At 43.2% G+C, this 25,095-nt stretch overlaps 1 protein-coding gene across 10 annotated transcripts in view; it reads right to left on the bottom strand.

The window, feature by feature from the left end:
* Positions 1–25,095, bottom strand: part of EFCAB11 (EF-hand calcium binding domain 11) — a 132,320-nt gene that overhangs the window by 33,072 nt on the left and 74,153 nt on the right. The window contains exon 6 of one of the 10 annotated variants that reach the window (XM_054691677.1): positions 5,025–5,161. The exons of 8 other annotated variants lie outside the window; for them this stretch is intronic. In XM_054691677.1, the coding sequence (XP_054547652.1) occupies positions 5,041–5,161 (121 nt within the window). In that variant the 3' untranslated portion in view covers positions 5,025–5,040. Of the gene's footprint in view, positions 1–5,024; positions 5,162–23,350; positions 23,390–25,095 lie in introns of those variants that run through there. One more of the 10 variants, XM_054691692.1, reaches the window with a different exon arrangement.

The following is a 25,095-nucleotide window of genomic DNA, read 5'->3' as shown; positions in this document are numbered from 1 at the left end:
CTGGAAGTGGGAGCCAAAGATCTAGGGAGGGGGCTGGAAGCTGCAGCAGGTGTCTCTTGGGGTGAAACCAGAACCTGTTGCAGGCCATGGGCTGAGGGGCTGTGGTTGGGTCGCCCTCCCCGGAACTGAGAGCAGACAGGAAGGAGCCATTGCTTTTCCCAACACAGACACAGCGTGCTGTGAGGCAGCTGGGGAAGGAGAAAGGTGTTCCCAGCCTCGCCATGCAGAGGAAAGAGGGTGCGTGGAGGGCTGAGACACAAAAGCGTCATCACCGTACACCCTGCCTTTTCCATGACTGTGTTGCATGAAACGACTTTCTTCTCTTTTGACAGATACCTTCCTATAAGTGTCTCATTATCACTAGAGCCGCCTGAGACATGAACGGTGTTTTCCCAAGACATGATATCTTACATCTGTTACTGTTGTCCTAGAATATAGGACTTTGGAATTTCATGCCTGGTGTTGACTGCAGAAGTTTTTACCTGTAGCCACTTCATAGCTATTTGCATAACATCATAAAAGTATGTTTGAGTTATTTTCAACCTGAGATGTATACTTGTGATTTCTACTAGGTAGCTACTTACTGTATTGCTTTTAAATGATTTTTAAGGGATTGTTTACAGTTCTAGGCAATATTTGCACTTAGGTGTTTATAACAACAGTTGTAAGAACTGGATCTGTGTTAAATTTCTTTTCTCCTTTATTTGCCAGTTTCATCAGGTAACCTGTCTGTAAGCATCAAAACCTCACATTAATTGAGATTGTTTCAGGCTCAATGACTATTTTCTTGTACAAAATAAAGTAACTGAGAGCATGACAGGTAGTCTAAGACTTTGTAAGTGAATACATTCTTTTCAGAATGCATTTCTTTTCTTTTTGAAGAAAAGCCTTGTTTTTTATATTAAGTTTCACAAGGCTTAAATTCTCTGTGGTAACTGATTACTTCAAAAAACTTTTCTAGTCTGTTGCACACCGATAACTTTGTAAAAATTCACAAAATGAATTAATAGAAAGCCAAAATTAAAAAGGATATACAAAAGTGGCAATTTGGTATTATGATTCAGTGAATAGGAAATTATATTGCAATAAATATTACCAGAGTAGACGTAAGGAAAAAGAAGCATGAAGATTGAACATGTTGCTTGTTCATTGAAAGTACACACAAAGGCAACTAATACATAAGTTCCTGATACACACACACACACACACACACACACAATACTTTGGGAGCAAAAAACGAATTCCCATATTAAATGGTTATAGGAATGCTTTGAATGAACAGTGTATGCAAGTATTTAAAGGTTTTAATGGAATGTGTTGATTTGCTTCTTGTTTGATAATTTACCTAATCTAGGTGGGATTGCTGATGACTACTTGTAGGGTATAATGTCTATCTAAATTGTGTCTGTGTTTTTTATAAATAGTAACAACAATGAGGAAGAAACCAATCTCACAGAATGGCTCAGAAGAAGAGATTTTAGAGCAATTTCAGCGAGCTGAGTTCATTCATTTTTAAAAATTATCTAAAATGGGGAAAGAGCTATTATGTTGAGTCCTTTAAACCCTTCAGTAGAAGTGAATAACAGCAATGTATCCTGTAAGTTACTGTTAAATTTAAATTATCTTTTGATGAAAGAAATGGATTCTGGACCCATGAATTTTTTAGGCACAGATCTCCTTTTAATGAAAAATAAAACCCAAAATGCCTTATCAAACTTTAAGGTGTTGTGTGATAGCTTTTTACATATGTGCTATATCAAGATCACCTGTCATTGATAATTGTTAAATTACGAAACGTGTCATAATCATCTGTAGCCACTCTGTTCTTCCAAGTTCCTAACTTTCTTTTTTGCCCTTTGATCTTATCTGAGAAGCGTGCTACATTTCTTCCTTGCATAAAAGTACTGAGATCATTAAAAATCCTGAAGAAACTGGACACGAAGCCCTCTTGCTTGCCCCAGTCATATCTTCAACAAGCCGGGACCAAACTGTTTTAGGGTGTGTTGAGTTGTTCCATAGATCAAACATTTGTCCTCACCATTATCATCACACCTCTGCAGGTGATGCAGCAGTTTCTGATCTGCTTCTGTTATAGGGCAGGGTGAGGGGGACCCCAGAGCACCCTCAAACCTGTCTGCTCTAAGTGGGTTCTGCCCTCTACCCCACATCAAGACAAAATATACCCTAGTATGTAAGGCTTTCACTAGATAGAATTAGTGTGCAATAAAGAGAAATAATACAGTAAAATAGTTTCCAAGTAAACACTCAAAGTTACCCATCCCCTTGTGGGTAAATGCCCAGCCAAACAGGGTTGGTCCCAAGCAGGACTGCTGAGACCTGAAAGCTGCCACAAGTCTAAGGCACCTTCTGGAGGGGACCCATAGAAAAGGGGCAGAAGGGGCCAGGCAAGTCTGGAGGAAAAGAACAAAATCAAAATCTATATTGTCATTGTCAGCCTCCCCATGGGGTATTTCACCCAAGTCTGTTTTAAGTGTCTCCTTCCATGTCCCCCAAGTCCTGTACAAGTCCAAGGCTGAGAAGCAAGTGCAGCTTCTTCACATGTCTTTTTGCTCCATGTGCCCCCTCCAGGTCCTCTTCTCAATCCTCTTCCTTCCATTTCCCTGTCTTCTCTCACTTCTCCTCCCTGCCCAGCTCCACCATTAGGGTAGGGCAGGGAACCTGGAACCTCCCCGTTCCCTGGAGATTATTCTGTGTTGTGCAACCATCCCAGGCCCAGTAGGTTCACCGTCAGTTCTGACAGTTTAAAAGAGAATTTTGGAGACCTTGGGGTCATCATCACAGATAAGCACGGGAAACAAGCCAGCAGGGAGACAGCAACGTGAGCCCCCTCCCCCTGGGTGATGCCGCCTTTTTATCCCCTCCCTCCTAGGCTCAGGTGTGCACATGCACACACACGCACACCCATGCCCAGGTGTCCACAATCAGGCACACGTGCCCCACATCCACACACCTTCTGTGTTAACAAGATTAAGGCTTCCAGTTGGTAGCCACAGAGGCTAGTGGCGTTAAAAAGTCTGATTAATTCATTTACCCTACACCCTGCTACACTTTCACAGCACCGTATAACACAAGAACCATAATACAAGAGGCACCCAGGATTTAACACACAAGCCTTCGCTTAATGCATGATTTTCAGTAGGACACTAAATTCACTGTTTAGTTCCACCAACCTTTCTTTCCATCACAGACTTTGTCATGTGTAAAACAGTGCATTGAACAACATCCTGGCACGAGTCCCTAATCAAGCTAACTACCCCAGAATGTTTTCCAAACCATCAGGACATCCTCCCACACAAAACATAAACTCCAAACCACGTTGGTTGACAAGGTAAGGCACACCCCATTTTACTGTGCTTTGTCTTATTGTGCATTGTTTTCACGGCCTCGTATATAGTGAGTTTTATACAAGACTCCATCAGCAAAAAGATTATGACTCACTGAAGGCTCAGATGATGGTCAGCATTTTTTTAGCAATACAGTATTTTAATTAAAGTATTTCTCTTTCTTTTTTTTTATTTAAGCTATAATGTTATTGCACACGGAATGGACTGCTGTAGAGTGTCAATATAATTTTTACATGCCCCGGGAAACCAAAACATTGATATGATTCATTTGATTGCCACATTCGCTTTTTTGCAGTAGACTGGAATCAAACCCTCCACACTGCCAAGGTGGGCCTGTAATCCTTCATTGCTTCATAGAGTTTAGTTCTAGTTAAGTTTGTCAGCAATGAAGTTGAAATAAATAACTCCTCCTATCAGCATCAGGTTCAAATTGTACATAAACAGGAATATGTGTGAAATTGTTGCGCTATGAAAAATTATGTTGCTAGCTTTAATTGTTCCGATTTAGTCTTTCATATCATTAGCCAATTTCCCAATCCCCGGAGCTGTGGGGCCCTGGAGCAGGAGTTGAACTACCTAGTATTTCTTTTTTAAATTTTTTTAAAAGATTTATTTATTTATGCACACAAGAGTTGGGGCACAGCCAGAGATGTGGGGGTGGAGGAGGATGCACCAGAGACAGAGTGGGGAACAGAACAGGCAGCCTGACTGGATACACTGCTGAGGGAGCAGCGGGCGAGACAGGAGAGGTCTGCCTCACCATGTGGGCTTCTCCCTGGCCGGCCGGGGATCGAAGTCGTGCTGCAGAGGCTGCGGATTTCTTCATAGTGCAGTGCTTAACCCCTTGCGCCACCAGGGAGGCCCTAACTAGTATTTCTAAGTAAATACCCTTGATACGGTCTTTCTCCAGTGACTCTGCAACTGCCAAGTTCAAGTCTTGGTAAGCTGAGATGCTACTTATTAAGAACCTTGAAAGTACTAAAGTTTGAATGTAAAATAATGAACATGAGCTTAATCAGCTTTTTAACCCAAATTTCTTCCTTTCGAAAACCTCTTGTGGCTCTGAATTTAATTTCTGTAAGTACGTCACCTGTAGGTTTTGAAGGTTTCATTGTTTCATAGCCAGTGCAATACTACACATGACTGAACTCTGTTTTTTTGGCATCAGTGTCAGCGACAACTATAAATTGCACTCAGTGCGTGAAGGTGCACGGTTCTAAGGAAAACCAATAGGAACACTTGGGTCTTTGTTTCTTCAGAATCACTTCCACCATCAACCTTTGGTTTATATCTCTTGCCATACTCAGAAAAGATACATATTTTCACACACACATACAAAAAAAAAAACCCTCCAATAAACCTTGTTTTACTTCTAGTACACTGAGGGTGAAAATAACATGCATTTTATTTTCCTAATTAATGGCACTAAAACATAAAAGTTTTTTACTAAAAGTTAAAACTTGTAAACATACGTTATAAAAACAAATGCTTACATTTTCCCGGATATTTACACACTTTGAGGATATAGTGGGCAAACTAATCATGAAATATCACTGGTTACGATATGGTCCCACAGAAGAGGATTATTGCTCACACAAACACACCACATACCACTCAGCATCGGAAGCGGGTACACTCTGTTCAGTGAGGTCAACTCACCACGATGAACCTGTGATCATTTCAAGTTGCTATGAAAGCTTCTAACGCTTACTCTCAATTCCTCTGCCTCACTGGCCAGGGCTAATAAGAAGCAGTTTGTGGAACCAGCCTCCATCTGAGCCATACTCTGAGCAGCACTGTCGTAAGGAATTGTGGATAGAGAACTATTAGTGGTGTTTACTGATGAACAGCAGTAGGAATGTGGGGACTCAGGGGAGGGGACAGGTGAAGGAAAGGTAGGCTTCAAGGAAAAGACGTCCTACCCTAAGTCAATGAACAACTCAATTTACTGAATCAGTTGGGAAATGCGTTTAATAGGCTGAGTTTGGGGTCCTACGAGAAACCCAAGAAGATATGGCAAGTGTGGATGAATCCAGGCCTTAGGGAGAGTTACACTGCAAGTGTAACTTTGGAAATCACCAGTGATTAGATACTACAACTGTGCTTTTGATCACTTAGGGAGAAAATGTGGACAAAGAAGGAAGCCAAGCGCAGGGCCTGAGCTCTCCAAAGCGCAGATGCAGAGAGAGGTGGGGGAGTGAGGAAAGGAAGGAAGGCTTAGGCAATTCTGACGTGCATCATGGACACAAAGTCTTGGATTATAAAGAGTTATTGTAAAGCAAAGACTGGACCTTCTGTGATTCACCAGAACTCCTCACCCAGTGCAATGCATAGAGAAACGCGTAATAAATATGCATTGGATGGATGAATGAAAGACATGATAGCTATGAATATTACCGTATTCTGGTACTATCATTTTGTGACACTTTAATTTTATAAAATTATATATGGGTAACTTACTCCTCCAAATGAATAGTGGCACCTTGGATGAGCAGTTCTTAGCAGTACTTGCACCAAGGACCTTTGTGGCAGTTTGCTAGCAACTCTGATTTTCAATGCATAAAATGAAATCAATTGTATTAAAATAGGTATCAGAGTAATTTTAAAAAACAAATTAACAATGATGTATGATAGGTGCTCCTTTATTAGCACATTAAAGAATAAGAGCCAGTGGCAGGTAAAGAAAAGGGAAGATTCCATGGGTGGAGATTTACTATAATTTCAAAGTAGTGTAGAGGGTAAACAAATTCAAGACAGCCAAACATTTGTATTATTCTAAAAAAGGATCTGTGATTTCTCCTGGTGACATCACAGGTGCTGCTAAAATGACTGTGCTTTGTTGCCAACATTTCTAGTTTAAAAAGCTGCTAAGGGCCTCTCCGGTGGCACAGTGGTTGAGCGCTGGGCTGCAAAGCTGCCCGCAGCCTCTGCAGCGCCATTTCGATCCCGGCCACCCGGCGAGGGTCCCACATGGCGTGCAGACCTCTCCTGCCGCCCGCTGCTCCCCTCAGCAGTGTACTTCGTCGGTCTGCCTGTTCTGCTCCCCGCTCTGGCTCTGGTAAATTCTCTCACCCTCCCATGTTTCTGACTGCACCCAGTGCTTGTATAAATAAATAAATAAATCTTTAATAAATAAAGAAAGAAAGAATAAAAAGCTGCTAAATATCTACTGGGGTCCATGTTTATGGACCTCAGATGAAGAATCCCAAATTTAAAGGCCCCTTTCACTTGTACCCTCAGCCCAGCCACCAGGGTTTTGTGTTTTTGTTTTTTTTAACATCTCTTTTTTCCCCAAAAAACAATCTTCTATACCAAATAGCACAATTTTTTTAGAAAGCAATTCGACAATCTTTATGCCATTTAAAATATGCATGCCACCTTGTGGCGGGCTCTCCCAGGTGCTGAAGATTCAGCAGAGAACCAAAGAGACCAATCTTCTGTCCATACTGAGTTACCGTCTCGGAGTAGAGATAAGAAGCAAAGTAAAAAAGTAAGATTTATTGCGCAGTAGATCAGACAGAGATAAGCGCTACAGAGGCGAAGACTGGAGGAGGCTGGGAAACTGTTCTTTATAGATACCACGACCTGAATGGTCCTACAGATATAGGGACAACAGAGTGCTTGAAAGTGAGCCTGGGCATATCTGGGGGGGCATGGCGGGAAGAGGGTAAAGAGGGCAAGGACTCGAGACAGGGCACACCTGGTGAGGGTAAGGATGTGAGAAGGTGTGGTTAGAGCCTCATGGGTGAAAATGGGGGCTTTAGGTGAGGATGGGGGTGCCCATCACCCCAGGCTTTCTCCACCGCTGTAAGGACCTTAGGCCTGACCCAGTGAGAGAGCAGTCACTGGAAGGGGGATGCAGAGGAGCAGGCTGACCCCACACACATTTACACATGTTTATAAAGGATCCTGGGGTGAGAGCAGACTGTCAGATACAGGCAGAAGCGCAGAGAGGTTGGGAGGATGAGCTGGTGGTGGCATCTGGGATGGGGTGCAGCAGTGGGGGTGCTGACCCTGATACGTTGGGTGTGGAGAAGAGGAGGAAGAAAAAGGAGCTCTAAATGACCCCAAGGTTTTTGGCATAAAACACAAAGGACAGAGCTGCCATTAATTATGATGGGAAAAGCACAAGAGAAGCAGGTTTGGGGGGGGATCAGGACTGATTATGAACATGGAGACATCTAGAAAACATCCATGTAAAGGATAGAGTAAGAGCAGATGATACAGGAAAGGGAGGAAAGCACTTTAAATGTCACTAAGAGAGACTGGATTCGTGCAATTATTTGATAAAACAGCTGACAGAATAGCAGTTATGAGGAATGTGACAACTATACTATTAGGAAAATTTGTTTATATGAAAAAGCAAGTTGCAGAATGATATGAGAGCATTTAAATTAGACTGTAGCTATATATAATCCATGTTTGTATACACTAGTTTATAGGCTCAGAAAAATGGATATACCAGTTACTAGGATTTATCTGGGAAATGGGATTAGTAGAAGAATGGAAGCAAGATCTTTTACTTTATTTATCTCCATATTGCTAGAAGTTTTAATGAAGAGCATCTGTATCTATCCATAATATAAAAACTAACAAAGATTAAAAAGTGTTTAATAAACAATGCTTGATTAATTGATATGTAGGCAAATACCCTCAAATACAGGTACGTATTGTTGAAGCTGCTCTTTGAAATGAGAAAGTTTTTGATTGTAGTATCTGCCTGAGGCAGCGAGCAGTCTGAGCCTGGGGGACGGCTGGCAGTGGTGGAAAGAATGAAGAAGGAGGGTTTGTGAAATGGAGAATAGAGAAAATAAGGCAAGGAACTGGCATAATTCAGAGATCTAAAAATCAAGCTGGAGGCAGTGCTACATCTCTAAGCATGTTTTTGTTTGGCTAGTACTATTTTTCAGGTTTTTAAACATGGATGTCCTTAAGCAACTTGGGAGAGCTCCAGTGTGCCACAAGCCTCACCACTCCTTATGATCTCACACACAGCCCACATGACACATTTGTGCTACCATAGGCAATGACTTTTACACTTCAATGCCGACATGCATTGAGTTCTTGCCCTGGACAAGGCACAATATTAGATTCTATCTCGAAGTATCTTGGGCATAGGTTAATGCCAGAGGATTAAGAGCATTAACAGAAATTTCTCCATGAACTCTGCATCTGTATCATGTCTCCCTTTTAGCCATTTTCTTAGACACATCCAAACACACTGAAGTGGTCATAATATCCCCTTTATTTCTTAGTTCATACTTGTGTTGTAAAAATGTGAACCACGCAACTCAGCAGGTAATGGCAATTAAATCAGATTTCTGATTTAATTTTGACAGTGTGTTTTCTGATAAGAGCTTTCCTCTGCTTCAGCTCAGAGTAACACATGCAGATCACATGACATGTTGTTATTTAGGCCACTGTGGCAGGGACTGGTGGGATCCTGACAACACAACATGTGTAACCAAGCAAAGTGGGTCCTATTGACTGACAGGCCCTGAGGTGGAGAAGAGAAACCTTGGCAGTGAAGGCCCAAATAAAGCAAGGCACAAACTAAGCACTGCATTTGCCTGGCATCTTTCCACGCATTAAATAATATCCATCCTAGGAGGACGCTAAGTGCCTATCAATGTAATTATTTGTGGAGTGAATGACGAGTGAACAAGCAAATGAGTGCTCCACGGGTGGCACCTCTTTGTCTCAATGAAAAGAGCCCTAGATAGTTCTCTGTAGAATTTATTTTTCAAAGTGGGTTTCAAGATCCAGTGATGGCCCCAGGCTGGTGTTTGGCCCTCAGGTTCCGAGTATGAAGCATGGAGCTGAGACAGACCTTATGACAAGACATGGAGCAGGGAAGGTCAGAATGTGTAGTCCATGTCTCTGTGGGGAAAAGCTCTGAAAATGTCCTACTTCCAATAATCACGGATCACACACTGCCTTTTAAGATTTGTTTCTCAGAAAAGCAGAAATCATTTACTCTTGGAGAGCACAGTATGGTTTAATTTTTTTTCTTTTCTAGGTTCTCTGCCAAGAACTACAGAGCAAAAAGAAATGACAGTGTGGGGAGACAGCTGCTAAGTAATCTCTTTGTTGTATTTCTAATAAGATAGCTACATCATTTTTGTTGCTAACGTATAGCCATATGAGTTCTGAAATAAGCTATTACGGTTTTTTCCCCTCAGTGGACTCCAGTTGCAATAAGTAATACATCATTTATAATTGGAAATGTGTATCCCTCCAAAATAAAAAAAAAAGTTTGTTCCTTCTTGCTTAAACTTTCAAAGACTTCTGAGTATGATGTTTGAGATGAAACCAACGCCATACCAATTGGGTATGGCGGCCTTCCACAGGCCAGATGCTGAGAGTGTAGATGAATAAGAAGAGGTGTCGCCTTGGAGACATGGAGAGTGGCCAGACGAGCAGAAAGAGCAGAGAAGTCAAGGGCAAAGAAGAGTGTTTAGAAGGCCAGCTCGCTAGTGCCCACACACAAGTGCTCACTGATTGTCACCAAGCAGGAGATCATTGCCGAAACAGGCGAGTAGCTTCAGCAGTCACTGGGGCAGATGACAGTGGTCTGGGAGGGATCTGGATATGAGAAAGGGAGGCGTCACTGCAACTTAAACAAGGAGCCCTGGAGAGAAAATAGGTGCAGTTGTTGGATCCAGAGGAAGCAAAATCCAAAGCTATGGTGGAAGGATAAGTCTGAGCCAGGGCGGGGAACAGTACCATCCCCACTGTGACAGTGGGGGAGGAGCTTTGATGGCTAACGGGGGTTTCTGGAAGGAAGGAGTCAAGTGTGAATGGTAAAACAAGTCAACCATTATCCTCCATCCTCCTCCCTGTCGTCATCAACAGCTTCCAGTAAACCGGCCAAGGGAAGTGGGAAGGAAAGGGCTCTTGCTTCGGTGACTTTCACTAAAGCAATGGGAGCCATGGCCACGTGCTGAGGGTGACAGGGATGATGGCGGAGCAGGGGCCTGAGAAGAGTGGCAAAGGCTTGAAAGTGCTTCCATGGGGGCCAGGAAAGAGCTGGACTTCCCCTTTCACCAAAACCCAGAAGCAGTGTCAAACTAAGTGAGACTTAGAGCCATGTCCATAAAAAGTTAGAAACCACCATCCCCACCACACAGCACTACGTCACTCCCGGAAAACAGTTATTCGAACGAGAGATTTGGGAGATGATGCAAGTCCCGGAGTGGTCCAGGATATGAAAAAGGGAGCAGGTGACTAAAGTAATGAGGTAGAGGTCACAAACCAAGTGAGGGACTGAAAATTTGAAGTAGTAGGTCGGACCCAGGATGATCCTGGGGCTCTGAGTTTGGGGGGAGGCTATTTATGATATAGGTCACCAGGAGGCTGGTGGTTGACCACGCCATGGGCACAGGATAAATCAGTCAGAGGGCGGGATGATCTTAAGAGCAGGGTTGCCACAGGGTGGGGAATGACAGTCTACACAGCATTGTGCTATGTGTCTTTTTCTTTGTGAAAGACCAAGTGGGCAAGCTCTCACGGGACAGTCAAAGGTCAGGAAAAGCAGGAAGGTGGACGCGATGTTCTACCTCCTAGCTAATGATGTAAGAAAGTTCCCTTAGCATGGAAAAAGGATTCCAGGGATGTTCTTGGAAAGTTTGAGGGAGGGAAGATTGGAGGCTGAATCAGAACAAACAGGGTCAAAGTGAAATGGAGAGACAACCAGAGAGAGTGGAGAGACTTCTATAGGAACAAGACGGTGGATCTGTGAGTCTGGTGCGATTAGGTGGCTATCAAAGACCAAGGTCTCCCCATTAGCTACCAGAGTCTGGAGAATGACAGAAGAATCCATTGCATGTGTTCGTACATGGGACACAAGGTCTCTTTGGGGTTCCAGTGGAAAGAAATAAAAAAATAAACTGACTTCCGGATCAGATCCATTAAGCATGACCTGCAGACTTTCATTGCCCAGGACCCTGGTCACACTGTAGTCTGTACTTAGACGCATGCAACACAGTATTTCACATTTATCAATATTAGAAATCTGGAGGAACTAGGATATGTCATTAAAGAATGTATCTGAAACAAGCACCAAAGTTTCACATCCAATAAACACTTAGTAGAGGGCTGTGGACTGGATATTAACAGGTTAATAGCACATCAAAGATGCTTGAGACAAATTATCTTATGATTTTGATGAAAAAACTGTTTTATACTTTGCACAATTCAACTCAGAGAAATAGATGTTGGAGACCATCCTCTGCATTGACCACTTAGCTGCCCCTGCTCCCCCAAAGCAACTGTGTCCCATTACATCAGCCTTCTCATTCCCGTGCGGGACACAGCGCGTGCCAGTCTTTGGAAGCATCCTTTTCAATAAGGAACAAATATCAAAACAAGCAAGGATTGGCATCTGTTAGCCTATGAATCTGGACTGTTAATTATGTAAGACAAACACGATGTATTCAAGAAAATAGTACCCATTCATCCGCTTTTTTTCAAAATGGAAAAGCACACCATTTAATTTGTGGTTCTCTGCATTTTAAATAGGCAACTCAATGAAGCAATAAATGTGCTCAAAATGAATAGATTTTTCTACATAGGGAACTCTTAATGGCAGTAGCATAACTGAAGATTTAACCTGGTGAACATAAAAGTAAACAACAGAAACACATAAGCATAATTTAAACTGACCAGAAAATGATGTTTTGGGTAAAAAAAAAAAAAAGGAATCACTATAGTGGAGAATAATTTTTAGGTTATGATATAAATTCATCACCATGTAGAGATAAGATTTCTGTAATTAAATCACCGATATGTAAATAAGATACCTTTCTCCTTATGGAAGTGTTATGCTTGGTAGCCCTGGTGAGCCCCGATACCTTCCTGTCTCCCCCACCTGCTTCCCAACAATGCTGTGCTTGTCCCCTTTAATGCAAACTTCTAAACCTTTCCAAGGAATACCATGGAACTTCCATTTCTAATTAAATAATCCTACATCCTCAGCCTCTTCAGATGTTTCCACCTTATGCCTTACTTGGAACTTGGTTCTCTGCTGGAGACAGCTTCCCCCCGACCTGGTCTCCAAACACTCTCCCCTCTTGACTCTTCTGGAACCTCACTCTGTTGATTCCCCTTCTTGTATGGTCAATCTTCTCTCTCTAATGGGCTCCATCCCATAGAATTATAATAACTGCTTCCCCCATCTCCTCCTCTCCCTATCGCCTGCTCTCTCTTCCCCCTGCCACCTCTCCTCTTTTCTCACTCTTCAAGCTATTGGCCCCCACCAGTCCACGGTCACTGTGGATACAATGGCACCAAAGCTTACTCTTTGTTGCCAAATAAAAGTAATCCTCTTATTAATTTCTTTTTTAAAAAAGATTTATTTATTTATTTATTTATAGAAGCACTGGGTACAGTCAGAAGTGCGGGAGAGTGAAGGAATTCACCAGAGACAGAGGGGGGAACAGAACAGGCAGACTGACGAAATACACTGCTGAGGGGAGCAGGGGGCGCAGCAGGAAACGTCTGCTACACCATGTGGGACCCTCGCCGGTGGCCGGGGATTGAACCGGTGCTGCAGAGGCTGCGGGCAGCTTCGCAGCCCAGTGCTCAAACACTGAGCCACCAGGGGAGGCCCTTATTAATTTCTTGACAGCACTGGCCACCGTGGACTCCTCCTTTTCTTGAGACTCTATCCCCTTGATCTTCATGCTCACAGTCTTGGTAATATCTTAACTCTCTGGGGGGCACTTTTTTCAGCCATCTTTGCTCACTTTCCCTTCTTTGCTTATCCCCTAAATGTATTCCCCCATGGTCCTCTTTTAGGCAGTCTGCCTTTCTAGTTTAAATCCCCTCTGAGAGAGCCCACTCATCTCATGGCTTCGGGCACCATGCTGAAGTTTCCATTCAGTTATATGCTGAGGCCTCCCAAATGGATCATTCTCCTCCTCGGCCCCAGAATCATATCCCTGAAGCTGACAGGGCATCTCCTCATACACAGGCCAGAGGGTGTCCACATGGAATTCCTCCTCCTTTTCAAACCCTTAGTGCTCTTCCAGGGCTAACCCTGAAACCTAGATTCAATATAGATGCCTACCTTCCCTCTTTGCTACTCCCAGCTTATCCACCTAGATCTGTAAACTTCTCAAAGCAATTACCTCTTAAATCTACCCACACGTCTCCAGCAGCCCAACCACAGCCTCGCCCAGGATCCTTCATGTCTCTATTTGATCCCCCAACCATGGATCTCCCGGTCTCTCGCTATCCATTCTCTACCCCCAGAGAGACCTGCTAAATGCAATGTGATGTCATCCTCCTGCCCCAAAGCCTTTTGGGCCCTCCATGTCCCACAGGGAGACTTCCTCACTCAATCTCACAAAGCCCTGCAAACCTGGCTGTGTCCTCTAGTTCAGCTTTGTATCTCCCCACCCCCTCCGCTCTGCACTCCAGTTACACTGTGCTTTGATCTGGGCAAGGAGCTCGTGATCTCATGCGTGGGGGCCTTTGTGCACGCTTTCCACATACCCAGAGCAGGCCCTTCACCCCTCCCTGGCTAACCCTTACTCATCCATCAAGAATCAGTGAAGACATGAATTCCCATGCCTCACTGGGCATTGCTCCTCTCATGCCCTTAACCGCACTATGGGAATTACCAGTTCAACTGTGAGCAACTGCTAGTTCTGTGGGCAAGGCCAGGCCCTGCCCAGCACCACCTGCCCCTGAGCAGCGCTGGCTCACAACATGGTCAGGTCTCTACAGGCACAGTAGTTCTGAGACCTTCTGGCTTCAAGTCTCCCTTGCACACTTAAAACTCAAGAACCCTAAGGAACATTTGTCTATGTGGGTTATAGCTATCAATATTTACATACTAGAAATGTTAATGCATCTCAAACTACCAAGAGATCCACTGCATTTTCACACAACATATTTTTATGAAAGTAAATTTTCCCATACGAAAATAAAAGAGTGAGAATTTCACCCTTTTTGCAAGTCCTTTCAATGTATTGCTTCATTAATTACAGCTAGGTTCTCATAGCCCTGCTGAATTCCCTTTGTGGTGATAGGTTACAGAATATGAAGAAAAGTACTGCCTCACACAGATGATGGAGCTGCAAGAGGAGTATTTTAATAGTCATTTTAGATCATTGTAGATATTCTTTTTTGAGAAGACATTGTAACACAGTGAGTGGTAGTTTTGTAAGGGCTAGCTAGCTGCAGTGTGGAATTTGAAACCACATCAATTAACTTTTCATACTTTGTTGCATTAAAATCCATTGGTGGATTTTTGAAAAGAGTCATTTCAATGACTCTTTTACCCAAGCGTGATGTCGTAACATCATGCACTGGTTGTCTGAAAAAATATTAATTCACTGAGTTAGACAGATCTTCTGAATGTTAACACGTTTTAATACACAATTTTTGTAAAAAAAAAATCACATTTGTTAATATCACTGCTGCATTCATCAGAAAAAAAAAAAATCTTTAGATATTGAGAAATTGTCAGGATTGCTGTAGTGGCTACAAGTTTCCCAAATTCTCATTTTCACTTGAAAGCTCAAATTGTATCATGGGTAACAAATACTGTCAGTTGTTTTCCTTGAAATGACAGCCTCACTTCACTCATTTTTGAGAAAAACGTCGACCAGACATTCAAGTCTTAATACTGGTTGTTTGGTCTGTCATTCTTTCCGATGAAAAGGGCTCTCTGACACAGGCCAGCCCTGGTTCACATTGACACGGGTCTATGAGCTGGAGGGGGGTGAGGGGTCAGACGCTTCCCCAAGGTGAAAATGACCTGTGCTTGAGGATGGAGATTTCATAAAATAATTTATATTGCTCCATGATGGGTGAAACTCACTTTTATTTTTTAACTGTGAGGGCCAGCTGATGGAGAAGACAGTGGTCAGTAGGAGAGCCTGGTGCTTTCCTGGGTATGTGCGAAAATCAGGGATGTGGATGGAGCGGTCTCACCTACCACAGCTTTTGCATCATCAGTGTGTATGTCAACGGAGTGAAACAAAGCAAAAGCGCCTTATCCTCAAAAATAGTTCTCGCCTCACAGTCCTGCTCAGGGAGGGGAATCACAGGCAGAGAAGGGCAGGGCTGGACGGATGGATGTGAGGAAGGGGATCCTGAGCTTGGCTGCCTGGGGCACCCTCCACCTGGCTGACTCCCCAGATCTTTCCTCGTGGGCTTCTCAGGTGCTTCCTGAGTTTTGATTTAAGTCCTGGAGTTAACACCTTGGACTTAACCAAGTCCTGGCTGGGACTCAATTTCCTGGCTTCATTTTGGTTATTACTTTGGGGAAAACCTTCTTGGTAATTTTCCTGGACCATATTTGGGGTACACTGGCCAAGTTGCCTCTTACTAGCTCTGAGTCTTGCACTGAGTGTGCTGGGGTGATGCGGGGTGGGGGTTGTGCAAGGATGAAGGATTTGGTACCAGTTAATAATGTTGAGGAAGACACCTAATTTTGAAAGTAAAATGGGTTTGCTGCTTTTCTAGTAAGAGAAGGTGAAATATTCTTTCACTCTTGCAGATAAGGGTCAAAACAAATATCTTCATCTGGTCAATGAACATAAGCTGAAAGAAATCCGCTACATATTGTGCTTTAAAGAATGTGTGTTCATCCATTTCTTTTCCATCAGTTCTTTCTGAATATGCATCAGGAGTTCAGCCAAGTGTGAGACCTTATATAATACACCTTTTTAAATAGAAAAGTAGGAGTGGTCATGCACAGGACAAGGTATCATTTCCTGAAAATAGCTTTTGGAAGCGAATTCAGCAGCAAATTAATGTGATTTTTTTTTAAAGATTTATTTATTTGTGCATTCAAGAACTGGAGTGTAAGCCAAAGGGGGGTGCGAGGATTCACCAGAGAGAGTGGGGAGCAGAACAGGAGGATCTACTGAAATACACTGCTGAGGGGAGCAGTGGGCAAAGCAGGAGAGGTCTGATGGCCATGTGGGTCAGCTCCATGGCTGGCCAGGAATCAAACTGGTGCTGCAGTGGCTGGAGATAGCTTGATAGTGCTGTCTTTAACCCCTGCACCACCAGGGAGGCCCAAATCAATGTGATTTTTAAGATTTTTAAGGTGGTCCTTCCTATGGAGTAACTCCTTTTTATCATTGCAAAAGAAATGCTTTACTGCTCCTTGCATACCCCCCAAGACTTCCCTAAGCATCCTAGAACTAAGGTTCACATCCACACGGCCACCTGCTTGCACTTTGAACTCACACTCCAACACAGCAATATGCCTGCACGGGATGACCCTCCAAAACTTCCAAGTTGGTGTTAAAAGAAAATATTTCTCAGTTGTCTTGCAAAGTACAGCCCACAGGCTTAACTTCTGGGGGACTTTGAGAAGTTGCCCCTGGTAGTGAGGGGCTCTGCTATGAGAAGTTGTGCCATGTGTGGTGGTGGGTGCTCAGATGGGCCAGGGGAGTTGGGGCTAGTTCAGAGACCTCATCCCAGAGTTGTGGCTCCTTTCCTCTCACTTCACAAACAGGAACACCCTGACCTCTAAGTAAGGCTGACCTAGGTTCCCCAACCATTGAGAGGTACCTTTACGTAGTTAGGATCTTGAGTTTTAGAGACCAATTGCCTGGATTTGAAAGTTGGCCCCATCATTTACAAGCCAAGTGACCTAGAACAAGGGATGTTCTTCTCTAATCTTCAGAGTCCTCATCTATAAAACATAGACAGGAAGTGCATCCATCTGTGCAGTTGTTATAAGGCTGTGAGGAGATAACCTGCACAAAGCACTTAACACAGTGGCTGGCACCTAGCAAGTGCTTAACTGGTGATAGCTATTATTGTTGTCAACATTATTCTTCTGAACCATAGGGTCTCCTAGAAGAAGAAGTGAATCTAGGAGCCTGAGAAAAAGTTGAAGATTCTATCAGATTTTCCAGCACTCTCAACAGGAGTGTCCCCACCCTAATTGGGGTGGGGGGCCTTAGCCATCAACATTTGGGTTATTTATTACAGCACTATAGAAAGATGTAGTCTTGTTACATGAAGACTCAAAGGATACTCGTGTAGGGTCTAATCACAATTTCATGTCTAGAGTGCTGGATGACTTTCTCCACTCTGCTTCATGAATTAACCTTCAGTGGCTACTGCTGGGACCATGTCATGCGTGAGCTGTTCAATGTTAAGGTCTCATTCATTGTGTACATCTCTCTGCCTTTCAACTCTCCAGGGCTCACAGATTCCCAACTTCCCTCACCCACTTTGAGACTCCCAGGACCTGACCATCTACAATCTGTCTAAGGATTCCTGTCTGAGTTGACTTATTCTCTTCTCAGCCCATGGTGCTTTGAGTTCCATGTGTACATTTTCACGTACCACCACTATCTCAGGAACTCTGAGAAGAAACCCCTAGAAGGAGAAGGAAGGTGTTTAAGAAGCCCTTCACATGAACCTTTGAGAAGAACTGCTCTACTGAATAAACTGATATATGATTAAAAATGTGGGTCATTCTTTGCATTGTTTTCAAACTAACCTCCATTCCAAGCTTTTGCATTTGCACATGTCAATCCAAACAGATACCTATGTACGTACATAAACTAAATGACCAATTTTGTCACAATGTCCAGTGAAATTTCACTTAACTATTGGATCACAGTAGGACATCAAACTTTCTCCTCTAAAAACTAGCAGCTAACAGGCCTTCATTTCATATTAGATACTTACTTATTAGCTAGGTATGCCTGACACTTTCAAATTTTGTTTGGAGGAATGGAACCTCAGGAGGGTAAGCACCCAGGGTCTGGCGTAGGACCAGACAGCGTTTTAGTAGATGGACAGGTTCGGGCTGAGCAGTCCCGTCTTTCGTCCATTGCTGAGTCCATTATATCAAGTGCTGCCCCACCTTGGGTACATCACAGTAATTGACTTGATGTGAAGGCCTTGGAAGGTTACTATAAACACTGTATCTCATGATCAGGCAATTAAATGTGTAAAGGTCCCTACCCTCTATCTGATCATTACCTAAAGGACATTCCTATCGGGCCAGAAGTGATTTGTCGGTGTTGCAATATAGGCAGCCTTTTAACATCCCCCTCTATAGCTGCTGAAATCTTGGCTCACACCCAAATGCCCCACTTGGGTTTTGTTCAGGAAAGATTTCTTCCAGCTGCTTTATTTGTTGCACGATTACATGTGTGAGCTTCCAGAATGTACAAGATCGCAAGTCAAATGAAAGGCTTCAGTTCCCAGTTTGCATAAAGAGATAAAATATGACACCAAGGAAACAATAAAACATGGCTAAATGAAGGGCTAAGAATAAATGAGACCGAATAATATTCCTGCTGAAAGGTCAGCACAAGCCAAGACACAGGAGGAAAACATGCACTGGGACAGAGTCGGGGGATTGTGGGCTAATTCATGGTCACAGGCACAAAATGATTCAGCCTTCCTTTTGAGCATTTGCAATCTAGGGCAAAGCCAGCTGATAGAGACAAAAAAAATAAGTTTGCATTTAAAAGTAAACATGCACACCCATGTTTATAGTGGCATTTATTTCTAATTGCTAAAAAGTGGAAGCAACCCAAATGTCCATCAACAGATGAATGGGTAAATAAAATGTGGTGTGCCCACACAATGGAATATTATTCAGCCATTAAAAAGGAGAAAATTCAGACACATTGTGTGAACATAATTGAGAACATTATGCTAAGTGAAATGAACCAGGCCAAACAGATAAATACTGTAGAATTTTACCTAGAGGAAGTACCTCAAACAGCCCCAATCATAGGAAGTAGAATGATGGGTGTCAGGGACTAGGGGAGGGAGGACACAGGGTGTTAGTGTCTAGTGGGTGTAGTTTCAGTTTTGCCAAGTTCTGGAGACTGGCTACACAACGATGGGACTGCATTTAACACTATTGGCTACACAACGATGGGACTGCATTTAACACTACTGGCTACACAATGATGGGACTACATTTAACACATTTAAAAATGGTTGGGGGAGGGGGGAAATAAATTAAAAATAAAAACAACCAATCAACAGGACTCCTGCTTTGAGAATCAAAGGAGTAAATCTAAAAACGAAACTTGGGCATCCTGGAGACTGACCATCACTGAAGGCGAGGACCCGGAGACAATGAGGACAGAGACATAGTCTAAAGAGAAGATGTGAAAGTAATGGGTATAGGAGTGAACAGGAAGGTGGCAGATGGAAGAGAGTAACTGGAGAATGTAAAGATAAAGACCTACATGCCAGAGGAAGATGACCCTAAGACTAAAAATGGGACAGTTTGATACCCCCTTCCCCCAAATCATCAAATGCCAGTAAGGTCTGGAAATTTAAGAAGCTCAAATCTGAGACATCATGACCTCATTTCTATCATCTTGACCATCTTTAGCTAACAGTTCAGTGGCACTAAGTATATTCCTACTATTGCAAAACCATCAGCACCATCCATTTCTGGAACTCTCTTAATCACGCAGAGCTGAGACTCTGTTCCCATTTAGTAACCATCCCGCAACCTCCCTTTCCCATCAGCCTCTGGCAACCACTATTCTGCTTTCTGTCTGTATGAAAATAACTACTCAAGGTTCTTCAGATTTATGTGTATATATATGTATTTTTTTAATTTAGTGAGTAGCCTTTAATAAGTCTTCCCAAAGCCTTTAAAATTTAATTTTTATAGAAATAGCAGCTGTCTTTTTGTATTTAGATTCCATCTGTTTGCCTGGTATTTAATTATATTACATAATTATAGTAACAAGTTCAATGGGCATAAATAGGTCTGAAAACAAACACAAACAGCATCGACAGGTTGGGAAAGAGATTCCCTTGGTCGTAGTTGGAGGGGGTGGGCAGCCACCAGATAACTCTGCATAGCAACTGGAAGCTCCCAGTTAAGCAGATGAAGTGGTTAAGGGAGTGACTACTACTGCATAGATATAGGTTTTGCTACCAGGTGTGGGGCACCTGCTGTGGCCAGGTATCTTGTTAAGTATGTCGCTTGCCTGATGTCACTTCACCTCCATAACTCGTGAAATGTTATTGTCTTATTATTGTACTTACAAGAAAGCAGGCCCAGAGAGTCCTTGAGCAATTTATTCCAGGCCTCGCTATTACAAAGAGGCAGAGCTGAGATTTCCAAAACCTGTCCCCACCCCACCTGCCGCACTGCCTCTTTCAATGAATATTAAATAAAAGGTGCAACAATCATAAAAATACAGCGGTGATCCTTTGTTTTCACCTGGCATCATATAAAATGACAAAATATGTCACATATAGTTTTTTCAAAGATTATAATTTAACAAACAAGGGATGTACTTAAATCCTCACAAGAAAGGGGCGTAGATAGGAGAGTCTGCAATTGCTATTTGCTTATATGGGAATGACTTCAGTTAATTAAAGGCATAAGACTTAGGCAGATTTTTTAAGGAAAGAACTGAAGTCAGACATTTTAATTATGCTATCAGATTAGCACCAAAAAAGAGAGAATAAGCTGGAAATTTTATAGAGTGTAATAAAAGCTCAGCGTGTTATGTCTCCAGATAAATCTCTGAATCAAAAAAGAGAGAAAACCAGCACATTTAAAATAATTTGGAGACTCAGAGAGTAAGTGACTAATCAAAGGGGTCTCACATTACACCATCTGTATCAACACCCACGTGGAGAAACCAAGTTTCAGTTTTGTTAGAAGTATTTTCCCAAGGAAATAAAGCATGGATTAGTGGTTGTCTATTAAAAAGAAAAATGAATGACATTTCAAAACAGATACAGACAACTCTGAAAACAAAACAAAAAAAGGAGGTATTTAAACCGTAGATCACAGCACAAGAAAGCTTCAGATGATGGCCTAGGGGAGAACAGGCAGAGAGAAGGGCGCTTGTCCTGCAGGCAGTGAGGCAGCTCCCTTCCACATCGACCAGCCAGAGGGGACTCACTGATACCCCCTCCTCACCCAGGACACTCAGATACAAAGACAGCAGCAGAGGGGCCTCCCTGTGGTGCAAGGGGTTAAGCCGCAGCACTATGAAGCTGACTGCAGCCACTGAAGCACGAGTTCGATCCCAGCCAGGGAGCTGACCCACATGGCACAACATACCTCCCCTGACTCGCCTGCTGCTCCCCTCAGCAGTGTATTTCAGTAGATCTGCCTGTTCTGCTCCCCACTATCTCTGGTGAATCCTCTCACCCCCTCCCCCGCACCTTTGGTCTACACCAATTAAATAAATCTTAAAAAAAAAAAGACAGACAGCTAAATAAATCTAAAAAAAAAAAAAAAAAGACAGCAGGAGATATATTGCCAATGGACAGCACAGCCTACGAAGGGTACCTGCACAATTCAGCACATACCTGTAATAACCATCTATGCACCAGGCACAACAGCCACATCTAAGATGCGTCTGGTTCTCCCCCAGATGTGCTGGGACATGCCCTCTGACTCAATGCCCACTTCTAGAGAGAACACCTTCCTTAACTGTCCCACAGACACTTAAGCACATTTCCCAACGGACATCACCATCCACCCCAACCTGTTCCTCCTCCTGTGTCCCTTGATAGAGTAGAGACGGGAACAAGGAACCATCCCCAACTCCTCCACCTCCCTCCAGCCTACCCATCCTGCCACCAGGGACTTGTGGATTTGGACAGACAGCATCGTCTGAATGCACTTCCTCTGCCACACTCCCTTAGCTTAGAGGCTAGACCCTTGCAAGAAGGCCTCCTCCTTTATAGTGATCATTTTGGTTGGAAGGTCTAAGTATGATCTCCTCCTGTATATCTAAGTTCCATGTTCAGGTGCTGCATCAACCAGGGTGGGATCCCTGAGAAAATGAGGAAGGAGAAAGGGCACTTTCCCTTAGCACTTGAGGTGTGAGGAATTTCTAGCTTCCCACTCAGAGAAGGAAGAACGTGAGGTAACAGTAGCAATTCATTTGCAGCCTGAATCCACTAGGCCAGCTTATTTTCTTTCTTTTTTCTTTAAAGATTTTATTTATTTTTGTGTAGAAGAACTGGTGTGTGGGGGATGAGAGGATTCACCAGAGACAGAGTGGGGAGCAGAGCAGGAGGATTTACTGATATACACTGCTGAGGGGAGCAGCAGTTGAGACAGAGGTCTGATGCACGACGTGGGTCAGCTCCCTGGCTGGGTATCAAACTCAGGCCTTCGCGGTGAGCTGTGGCAGTGATAGGGCTGAGACTTAACCCCTAGGTCACCAGGGAGGCCCCCTAGGCCAGCTTGTTATCAAGACCCTTTATTCTAATCAACAGACTGCACCCCCACCCCCGCTGGCAGTCTCTCTTAAACTCCAGTGGCTCATTCCAGACAAACATGACTATCTCCTAAGTAATTTCTCCCAGCTGAGATGTTAGGAAGCTACTAGGGCCTCCCAACACAGTTCCTTCAGTCTTCCCTAGAGCATGTGCTAAAAGCACAAAATACAGAGCTGGCTTTGAACCCCAAGCCCTGCCACTGACCAACTCTGGGGCAGGAGGAGGTTTTAGTCAAGTTACACAATCCCCATAAGTGTTACCTGTCTTCTAGAGAAAAAGATGGTGATGTTGACTTATGAATAATCTGGTTAAACTCAACAACATAGAATAAATGAACTGAGATTCAAAGGTGGAGCTCACAGCTCTGCCCCAAGGCACTCCCTATCTAGCGGGGCAGTCAGAGATGGACCAAGATATGAGACAACATGTACACACTAGAAATGAAATGTGAGAAAGTACAGAAGGCAAGACTGACTGGGGATGATGGAGAAGAATCCAAAGAGAACTTACTTGAAATGAGATTGTTATGTAAAAACCTGCTACCTGTCTCACTTAATAAATGCTTTTTGGTTGATGTTTTTTAACCCACCATTTGGGCTTCCAGCTGTTACTGATTTGGCTTTTCTCCTGTCTTCCTGAAAGCTCATCTATAAGACCACCAACAAAATACCTGCTGGTGACTGGTTCCTTTTTTGGAGACACTCCAGTTTAATTGAAAGGTGCTTCTCTGAAGGTTTGTCATTTTTGACACCTGCTCTTCTACTTACTCATCCTTGAATGCTGTGTCACGGAGCTCCCTGGTTCATCTGGAAATGGGGAGAGTTCCCTCAGTTTCTTCCCAGTTCCACTAAGAAGGCTCCTGAATTGTATTCTAGACAAGAAAAACTGGCCTGGACTGCAGAGACAAAGTGACATCTTGATTTAACACTTCATGATCTTTGCCACCACACCTCATTATCTTACATAGGAGAATAAAAATGAAGTAGACACCAGAAAAAAAATGGCATAGAAACCAGAAATTCTGATTCCCAACTCTGATCATGGATAAGAAATGAAATAACTCAGATTACAATGCGTGACAACTGTGGTGGTTTTTAAATATGTTCACGAATTCTTTGATGTTCTTCCCTTCAAGAGTGGAGCTTGATGGCTCTCTCTTACATGTGGGCCATGGGGCTCCCCTTGAGCTCTCCCTCCCCTGGATCACTTGCCTTGGAGGAAGCAGACACGCAAGCTGCCCCACTGATGAGCTCCTGGGATTCAAGGATGCAATGGTGAAATGTAGCAAGAAATGGAGCCTTTCTCAAACAGTGGGCGCTAGCACGCCGGGCGTCTGCAGGAGCTTCCTCAGAAGTGGATCCTTCCGCCCTACTCAAGCCTTCGAAGGACTGGCCCTGGCCAACCCATTGAGGTAACCTCAGGAGAGGACCTGAGCCAAAACCACAGCTCAGCCATTCCCAGGGCCCTAACCCACGAGTGAGACACCAAAGGTCACTTCACTCATCTGCTAAGTATCAGGGTCATTTATTACTTGGAAATAGAGAACTAAGGCACAGGTCAATAGGGTATTAGTGATAAGAATTTTGTATTCAGCATAATTTGCTTAGTCTAAAAATAATGACCCCAGTTTCTTTTTTTTGGAGCATAGAAATATACTATATACCACTCTTGTTGTGAGGCAACACAGAATTAATGTTGGTTCACCTCATTCCCCCATTATTCTCTCACCCCAAACAAAGAAGCTATAGCTTCAAATACTAAAATTATAAAACCAAAAAAGAATGGTGGGTTGTGACTTCTTAAAATATATATTTTAAACAAGGTATATGGCAAATGACATCACAAAATTGTAAGCACTGGGCAAATAAAGCAAATAGTCCTAGCCACATCCGTTAGGTAACTAACCAGAGTTTGGAATTTCATGAGGACATGTGATTTGGATATTTAAACTACTTATTTTATCTATTTAAAAAATCATATTCATAGGTACTGTGATTGAATATTTCAAGTTTCAAAGTGTTACAGCTGCAACCAGAAGAAAGGACATTTTTATCCTCACTTATTATTTTTCTCAAAATTTAGATTCATTTATTCACATTTATTGTGCATCTAATTTTTGCTGAAAATTCCCCTAGGACCATAGAATGAACTAATAGGAACTGAAGTCTGTGTTCTCCAGGAACTCACTGGGGGTAGACTATTGCTTCTTACACAGCATGACCTAGTGGGAGATTTTAAAATAGGATGCACAGGTCCATTTATAGAAACTCAAGCAGGAAGGCGGGGGAGTGGGCCAGGAACTCTCAGTGTTCATAAACTCATAATTGAGTCTGACACCAAATCTGGCAGTTCTCTGTCGCTGGGTGGGCAACAGGACAATAACCTGTTCATTCCAGATAGTTACGGGCACCTGACCCTGCTGGAGGTTTTGGGTGCTGGGGGTATCACTGTAAAATAGGCAACACCGGGATGGAAAAATGACAGCACCAGCCAAATGGAGGGGGAGGGAAGG

Source organism: Talpa occidentalis, unplaced genomic scaffold (genome assembly GCF_014898055.3).
Source record: "Talpa occidentalis isolate TD23 unplaced genomic scaffold, MPIMG_talOcc4v2.1 talOcc4.11, whole genome shotgun sequence".
In the NCBI taxonomy this organism is placed as follows: domain Eukaryota; kingdom Metazoa; phylum Chordata; class Mammalia; order Eulipotyphla; family Talpidae; genus Talpa; species Talpa occidentalis.
The sequence above is the reverse complement of the archived record's forward strand: the minus strand, read 5'-3'. Positions and strand labels throughout refer to the sequence as shown.